The following is an 8533-nucleotide window of genomic DNA, read 5'->3' on the forward strand; positions in this document are numbered from 1 at the left end:
GGCTTGTTCACCCTCATTGCAATGTACAACTTCGTGAGGGGAAGAGCAGGGACAGACGCTGAACTCTGTGGGGACCAGCGACAAGACCCCGGGAATGGCTGAAGCTGTGTCAGGGGAAATTTAGGTTGGATTTTGGGAAATGTTCTTCCCCCAGAGGGTTCTGGCTCCTCAGGGAATGGTCCCAGCCCCAAGAGCTCCAGGAGGGTTTGGATGCTGCTCTCAGGGATGTGCAGGGTGGGATTTTGGAGTGTCTGGGCAGGGTGAGGGCTTGGACTCTGATCTTTGTGGGTTTCTTCTAGCTTGGGATGTTCCATGGCTGTAAAGCTTCTCCTTCACCTCATCCAGGGAAGGGAACGGGGCTGGAGCCCCAGGAGCACCTGAAGGAGCTGGAAAGATGCTCAGCCTGGAGAAAAGGAGGCTCAGGGGGGACCTTGTGGTTCTGCAGAACTCCTGACATGAGGGGACAACCAGAGGGGGATTGGGATTTCTGACATGAGGGGACAGTGAGGGGATTGGGACTTCTAACATCAGGGGACTGGGACTTCTGACATGAAGGGACAGCTGAGGGGGATCAGGATTTCTGACGTGAGGGGATCAGGATTTCTGACATGAGGGGATCAGGATTTCTGACATGAGGGGATCACCAGAGAAGATCGGGATTTCTCCCAGGGAACAGAGGGAACAGCCTCAGTTCCCTCAGGAGAGGTTCAAGGTTGAACATTAAGAAAATTTTATCACATAAAGAGCGATGAGGCCTCCAGCGCTCCCACCACCAAAATGCCGTTCCCCGCCAGTCCCTGAATCCCTCTGCCTCTCCGGGCTGTGGGATTAAAAAACCCGTCAGAAAAGCGGGTTTTTAGGGCAAATCTCTCTCAGTTTGGCGCTAGATGGCAGCCGAATGCCGCGGCGGGGCTGGGAGGATGCCGCGGGAAGGGTTCGGATGCAGGATTGAGTCATCCCGAGGAGGAGAATTGGGCTGGACACCCTGGATGAGCCCTGTGCCCAGGGGGATCCACAGCGAGCAGAACACTGACAATACTGTTCCACAGGGAACACAACACTGCCAACACTGGTAGGATTAAATATGGAATTCTGCATTCCAGGAGGAAACGCTGGCGCTTTTACTGCAAACTGCACAAATTAGAGCGCCAAAACTAGGAGTTGTTTATATTATTTACTCAAATATTTCACCAGACTGGTGAAATACGCTGGTTTCAGGATTGTTTTCTTGCATTCAGGTCAAAATTATCACGGTGCTCAGCCCAGCTCAATCCCATTTTTCTCTGAGGTTTTTGTCATCTTTTCCCTTTTTCTGCTTTGGTCTCCTTGCACTATTACAATGGCAGGAGGAGGTAATGGAGCAGGAGAAATACAGGGGATAAACCAGGACATCAAAGGAACAAATCTATTCCCCAGCCCAGCTGAAATTCACTAATGAGGACTCTCACCTCAGTAATTCCTAAAAATATTTTCTGCCCTCGCATTGATATTTTTTTCCTTTTGTGCTTTCTGAGGATTTTTTTCCCCATTATCACCACAGAACTTCCAGCTCCCACAACCACCACTTTCCTCCATGTAAAACCTCTCCCTCTCTTTTATATTTTCCACCATCCATTAGGGTTATACCATTATTATTATTATTATTATTATTATTATTATTATTATTATTATGGGTATCCATTGTTACCTGCAGAATACAGTTCATATTCCAAACTGTAAATTAAATTTCCATTTCCTCACACTTACATCAGTGTTACCACTTGAATTACCCAGTTATCTATAATCCAAACCTCTAGTAAATAAATTGGAATATTCAGAGAGTAAATCTCTTATTTTCCCATTAATGCTGTCATAATTTTACAGTAAGCAATGGAATATTATTATGACCAGTTTGGGCAGACTCAATTTGAGTCAAGCAAGATCTTGAACCTTTAAATATTTATGAGATTTTCATTTCTCTTCATCATCCTCTTAATTTATTAAGTTCAATGCCAAGGTGGTACAAGGCTCGTTGTTTATACAGCTGGTTTTCACATCTGGCAACTCATGACAAGATGAGGAACAGAACAGTGACATTGCTTGACAAAATGTGACAGAAATGCACAAAATCAGTGGCACTCCAACGCTCCTGTGCTGAACTGGCTACAGCAAAAAAAAAAAAAACAAACCTGAAACCTTTAAAAGACCAACATTTGTCTTAATGTTCTTCAAAATTGCCTTTTCTTCCAGCAGTCCATGTCCTTAGGGATAAAAACCCAAAAATGAGGCATCAGTGAGGTGCCTAAATCCAGCAAGGTGACAAACACAGAGCAGCTCGGTGGAGTCAGCTGCAGGTGAGAATGAAACACGGCAGGAATAACAAACAAAGGAAAATGTTGATGAAATTCAGACCTTCAGCTCCTCAGCCACTCCCAAGTTCTGGAAGAAGGGATTCTGTTCAGTACAAATACTGGGTATTATTAAGGATTCCACACATTTCCTATATTTACCCTCTACCACAAACGACTTTCACAAGGAAAAGCAAACAGGTCGTTCACCAGTGCTAAACATTTACACAAACAGATCACACTGAACCTGACAGTCCCTTTAAAAAGAGCCTTCCCCCTACTTTTTTGTTTTTTGCTTTAAGTGCACAGTTCCTAAGTGATAATAAATTAATTTTTTTGTGTTACAGCAGTTAACTACATACAAACAACACGTACTAAAAACTACCTCACTAAATACCTCTCTGAAGGTAACTACTTTGTGGATATAGTAAATTTCAAGTAATGCTCAGCCCAAGTTGTTTGTTTTTGTTTTTTTTTTAAAGAAAACAATCAGACAAACCAACAACCACTAATTCCAGAGACAAGAACACGAGGGAGACACACTTAAAACTACGAGGACTACAGGAACAGCTACACCAAGAGGAATGGGACAAATTCTCAGCACTAAGGCACAATAGAATCAGTACTAGAGTATGGCTAAAACCTTACTTCACTACAGCATCAAGTGAGGAGTTACCAGGGAGTGTTCCTACGCTCAAAACACTCGGCTACAACATCAGTGAGTTCTGTGGTCAAGAAGCTTCTACCTTAGTGCAGCTGCTTTGCTAAAGGAGGGGATTTCAGGGGGCACTCACTTCTATCTTATAATTAAGGGTTGGTTCCTACTTGCTCAACGAAATGGAGTTTTCTTATTCAATTTATCCCTTTACCTGCACTCTTTGTGAAACTACAACGCGATTCTGATGGGAGAAAAGCAGGTGTTGATGGTCAAAAACCCTCGACCAGAAAACCCCAGTGGGTTTTGTACAGTGGCCCCAAAATTTGTGACCACCGTAAAGCATGACAAAAAACCCACCTAAACCACGAAATTAAGTGGGCTTTGGATCAAGCACACCCTTAGCTATGGGGTTTGTGGTCCCACCAGTCAGTCCTACTTAACTTTACACAACTTTACCCCACAGGAAAAAAATCAAGCACGGCTCTAAGACCAAGAGGTTGTAGGCTTAAAATAAGGGTGTTCTGGAGAGTCTTTTCAAACAGGCCCTCGGTAAGATCAGCCGCTTGCCCTTAAAAACAGACGATTTCTGGCACTTGGGGACCTCTGCTATTGATTTTTGATCCGCTGAGATGCCAGGAGTTCACCACGAACGGCTCCGGCCGAGAAGCCACCGCAGGAGGAAGGAGAGCTCCGAGCTCCGCTGGGAACGCGCATCCTGCAGGTTTGGGCACAGCGCTGCCAGAACAGTCTGGAAAACCTCTTGCCGGAACGGGGGCTGCGGGAGCCGCCGGGCGCCGCAACATCATCATCATCGCCATCATCATCACCATCATCATCACCATCACCATCACCGTCCCCTCCCGCACTACGCGCGGCGCGCAGCGGCCGCCCCGTGCCCTCCGCGGGCCAGCGCGGGGCTCATGAGGTTCTCGGTGATGTAGGCCACGAGCAGGCAGATGAAGACGAGCATCACGCAGATGGATCCCCCCACGGCCGTCATGGCCACCACGATGTCGCGCATGGCCGCGGGCTCCACGCGGAACTCCACGCACTGCGCGGGCGGCGCGGGGCGCGGCGGGGCGAAGCGCGGCTGCAGGCACAGGCGGTAGCGCACGCTGCCGTGCGCCTCGGCCAGCAGGTAATCGCGACACGCGGCCCCCAGCTCCACGCTGTCGCAGGGGAAGCGCGTGTAGGTGCCGTCCCAGGAGCAGTTGAGCGCGAAGCCGCGCAGGGCGGCGGCGGGGCGGGCGGGCGGCCCCCAGTGCCGCGTGCCCCACTGCAGCAGCACGCTGCCGTTCCGCAGCACGTTGGCCACCAGCGCGCCGCCCGCGGAGCGGTGGGCGCGGCACGCCCGCGCCGAGCACTGGAAGCCGCGGGCCGGCGGGCGGAAGCACAGCCGCGCCCCCGCCGCCGCCGCCGCGGCGCCATCGCCGCCCACCTTGTAGGGGCACCACGGCTCGTCGGGGTCGGCGTTGGGCTCGGCCAGCCCGAGGCACAGCAGGGCGAGCAGAGGAGGCAGCAGGCTGGGCGGGCCGGGCATGCCGGCGGCCGCCGCCGCATGGAGCCGCGGAGAGGCGCGGAGCGCGGCGCCGGTGGATGCGCGGGGCTCGGCAGCCGCCGCGGGGCCGCCAATGGAGAGGCGGTGCCGCCGTTAACTCTCGCCGGGCTGCGGAGCACCCGCCCGATGCGGCCGCTGGTGGCCGCCCGGACGCGGCTCTCGGGGATCCGCACGGAGCGCTGAGACCCCGCGGGGGCGGGAACGGGGGGCTGAGACCCCGCAAAGACCTGAACGGGGTGCTGAGACCCCGCAAGGACACGCACAGGGGTTGCTGAGACCCCGCAAGGACACGCACGGAGAATGCTGAGATCCCACATGCGGGGGATGCTCAGACCTCGCAAGGATCGGCACAGGGATGCTCAGACCCCGCAAAGGTTGGCACAGGGATGCCGAGACCTCCCCAAGTGTCTGTACAAGGATGCTGAGATCCCCCAAGGGTGCTACAGGGATGCTCAGTCCCCCCAAGTATCGGCACGGGGATGCTCAGACCCCCCCAAAGGTTGGCACAGGGATGCCGAGACCCCGCCCCAAATGTCTGTACAAGGATGCTGAGATCCCCCAAAGGTTGGCACAGGGGATGTGCAGCCTCTCTGTGCCTCCCCCGGGCTCTGTTGTGCCCACCGGGGTCATGTCCCTCCAGGGCTTGGGGGGCTGCTCAGTCCTGTCTTGGTCAAGTTGCAGATTTCATCTCAGACCAAAAAAAAAAAAAAAATTTTTTAATTTGTCCGTAGTTTTGATCTGGTTTTACATAGCATCCTATTTTAATTTTTATAGCAGAACATAAGCATTTGTCTATATTTAACTTGTAAAATAGAATAGTTAACATGTGATTTTTAAAAAAATTCCTCAGAAATCTGCCTGAACACATTGCTGTAGTTCCTCACTGTGTTACCTATTTAGAAACACATTGCAGTTTCCTGTGTATGTTTCCTTTAAAAACAACATTTGATTTATGTAACTTGAAAATACAACAAAAATAAGACCCCAAGGCCTGTTTTTATTTCACAGCCTGAACAAACCCAAACCCAAATCATACCTGGGAGGTGAGGCTTGCATATACACAAAGTATAATTTGTTTAAATAATTTTGCTTTCTGATGCATTGAACATGAATGTTCTGACATCAGGGCACCTTTTCCTGTTGGATTTTTCAAGTGTGTGCTTCCTGAGGAAATCTTTAATTTCCCAATATCAAGTATTTCAAGTTATTTCCACATTAATTTTTCGCCAGATTGAATGGGGGTGTCTGCTAGCCTATGGAAAGTTGCCAGAAATCTCCTTTGATACCAAGAGGGATCAATAAAAAAACAGGATCAGCATAGAAAAGGATGCTGAAGGTGCAGTTATGGCTTGGAGAACACTCAGACACTGGAGCAGAAGAGGTGCTGTGCTGCTGAAGGCACTTCTTGGCAAATTTACGTTTGGAATTGAGCCAGGATGCAAAAACTGGAGCTCTGACAGCCCTTCCTGAGCAAGGTGAGCGTGTTCAGAGAGTGGCTGGAGCCAAACCAAGATTTTCCTCCTTCAAACTTTGTGTCCTTGCACTGACAGCAATGATTGTTCCAGAGCTGTCATTGCTGTGTCCAGAGAGGAGATCTGGCACCAGCCTCTGTCTGCTTGTGATGGACAATTTGTGATGGACAACTTGTGATGGACAATTTGTGAGGAGCAACTTGTGATGGACAACTTGTGAGGGACAACTTGTGATGAACAACTTGTGATGGACAACTTGTGATGAACAACTTGTGAGGGACAACTTGTGATGAACAACTTGTGAGTGACAACTTGTGAGGGACAACTTGTGATGGACAATTTGTGAGGAACAACTTGTGAGGGACAATTTGTGAGGAACAACTTGTGATAGACAATTTGTGAGGAACAACTTGTGATGGACAATTTGTGAGGAACAACTTGTGAGGATCAACTTGTGATGGACAACTTGTGAGGGACAACTTGTGATGGACAACTTGTGATGAACAACTTGTGAGTGACAACTTGTGAGTGACAACTTGTGAGGGACAACTTGTGATGGACAATTTGTGAGGAACAACTTGTGAGGGACAATTTGTGAGGGACAACTTGTGAGGGACAACTTGTGAGGAACAACTTGTGAGGAACAACTTGTGATGTACAACCTATGATGAACAACTTGTTATTAACAACTTGTTATTAACAACTTGTGATGAACTCACCCTGAGTTCTGCTGGGAGATCCAAGGGTCTGGAGTGTGCTGCAGGGAAGGAAAATGGTTGGCACAGCAGTGAAGGCCCTGAACCCATAAAAGAAATTATAACACTCCAGGTTAACTACACTTTCTACTCTTTGTTTGGCCTTGCACTGTGGCTGGGCAAAACCCCAATTATTTATGCAGAGCCGAGCAGAACCCTGTGGTTTGGCTTGGCCAGCCTGGCTGTGCTGGCTCCCTGGGAATCCTTTATCTCATTGTTTGCTCTCTTATCAATCCATCTGTTTCCTGAGACTTGTTCTGTGCAGTAAAACCCAGCCCGGGCTATTTCATGGCATTGCTTCAGCATTCTGCTGCTCAACTCTGATGTTCCAAGCTGAGAAGCCCCAGCAGGATCCCAGATTGCTTCAGAGCCTCCAGCCAGACCCAGCACCATCACAGGGTTTGGCTTTTCTGCTTCTCCTCCTCTGGATTTATTGTCTCTTCTCAAGGAAACACTGAAGGAGTGTCAGAACTCGCTGTGGGCCAGGCAGTGAAGCACTGACAACCTCCAGCTCACAATTTATGCAGCACTCTGCTAATTTTAGCCTCAGATGTGGCCAGGGCAGACAGTCCCCAGGGCAGAGATGTTTGCTCTCGGCTGAGGGCAGCACATGACATATGGTTCCTAAAGCACCCTCCAAGCTGGGAGCTTTGCATTCAGCCGAGTTGCTGCACTTCCCTCCGAGTCATAACTCTGAGGATTACTCACCCTAGACGTGCAAACACAGAGAATCTGCCTCCTAATTTAGATTTTCCTGCAGCCTGAATCCATGAGCAGCCTCACCCCCATTGGGCTTCTAATTTCCAGTGCTTGATTCACTTCCAGTCAGGGCTGAACCAGCCAGAGCAGGGAGGGAGAGCTGAGCTGAACACAGCTGGGGTGATGGAACCCTGGCTGCTGAAAATATTAAACTTTCTGTCTAAAATTAAAACTTTCAGTGCTGACAGGCACAGAAAACTGCATTTGACCTGAGGCTGTGGAGAAGAGTTCCAAAATGGAATGATGGAACTGGGATTGTGGGTGCGGGGTTGGGTAGAAAAGAAAAACTTAAAGAGTTTGGGGTTTGGGGATCACAGGGTGGAAAACGTAGGAGTTTGGGGTTTTAGAATATAGAAATAAATATGAAGCAAGATGGAGGCTTTAGGGCGGAGACAGGTTGTTCTTCTTTACCTTCTTCTTCCTTCTCCATGGGTTTGGGTGGTTTTGTGTAATTGGACAGAAAAGTCCACATTGAGGATTTCGAGGGATCAGTTATTGGGTTAATAGGGAAATTAATTTAGGTGCCATTTCTTAATTAGATAGTTTATCCTTAAAATGCCTTGTAACAAGAGATAGTTGGCCATTTTGTGCATCTTAAACCCCACCAGGGTTTGGTAGTGAGGTCCTTACTGGGCTCCATGAGCAGCTCTGGCTCTTGGCTAAAAGATAATTTCCTGAAATTGTCCCTTTCCTTATTCTGCTCCATGCCAGAGTTGGACTTGCACAGCTGATTGTGCTGGTAAGAAACACAAGCAGAATGAAAACAAAGAACCAAAAACTCCTATGAAATGTAAATTTCAAGCTCTATTACAACCAGTGGAAGAAAAAAAAAATAATCAATGCTGTCAAAATGAAAAAGGCTGAGCTTGTTGGGAAATAAATATTGTTTTCCCCAGTGCCTAAAAGTGCTTGCAAAATATGCCACAAACAAGGGATTAGAAAGAGCTCAATTAATTCAAATAGAGAACAAAGATGCTCTGATTTTTTAGCAGGTGATGAGATTC

The 8533-nt window shown here is 48.7% G+C and overlaps 1 protein-coding gene across 1 annotated transcript; it reads right to left on the reverse strand.

Annotated features, from left to right (window-relative positions):
• Positions 1–1974: 1974 nt before the first annotated feature.
• On the reverse strand, positions 1975–4525 carry FNDC10 (fibronectin type III domain containing 10). Its single transcript, XM_059487713.1, has one exon. The coding sequence runs from the start codon at positions 4523–4525 to the stop codon at positions 3851–3853; it is 675 nt and encodes a 224-aa protein (XP_059343696.1). The 3' UTR covers positions 1975–3850.
• Between the last annotated feature and the right edge of the window lie 4008 nt (positions 4526–8533).

The sequence above is a fragment of the Ammospiza nelsoni genome, chromosome 22, assembly GCF_027579445.1.
Source record: "Ammospiza nelsoni isolate bAmmNel1 chromosome 22, bAmmNel1.pri, whole genome shotgun sequence".
Taxonomy (NCBI): domain Eukaryota; kingdom Metazoa; phylum Chordata; class Aves; order Passeriformes; family Passerellidae; genus Ammospiza; species Ammospiza nelsoni.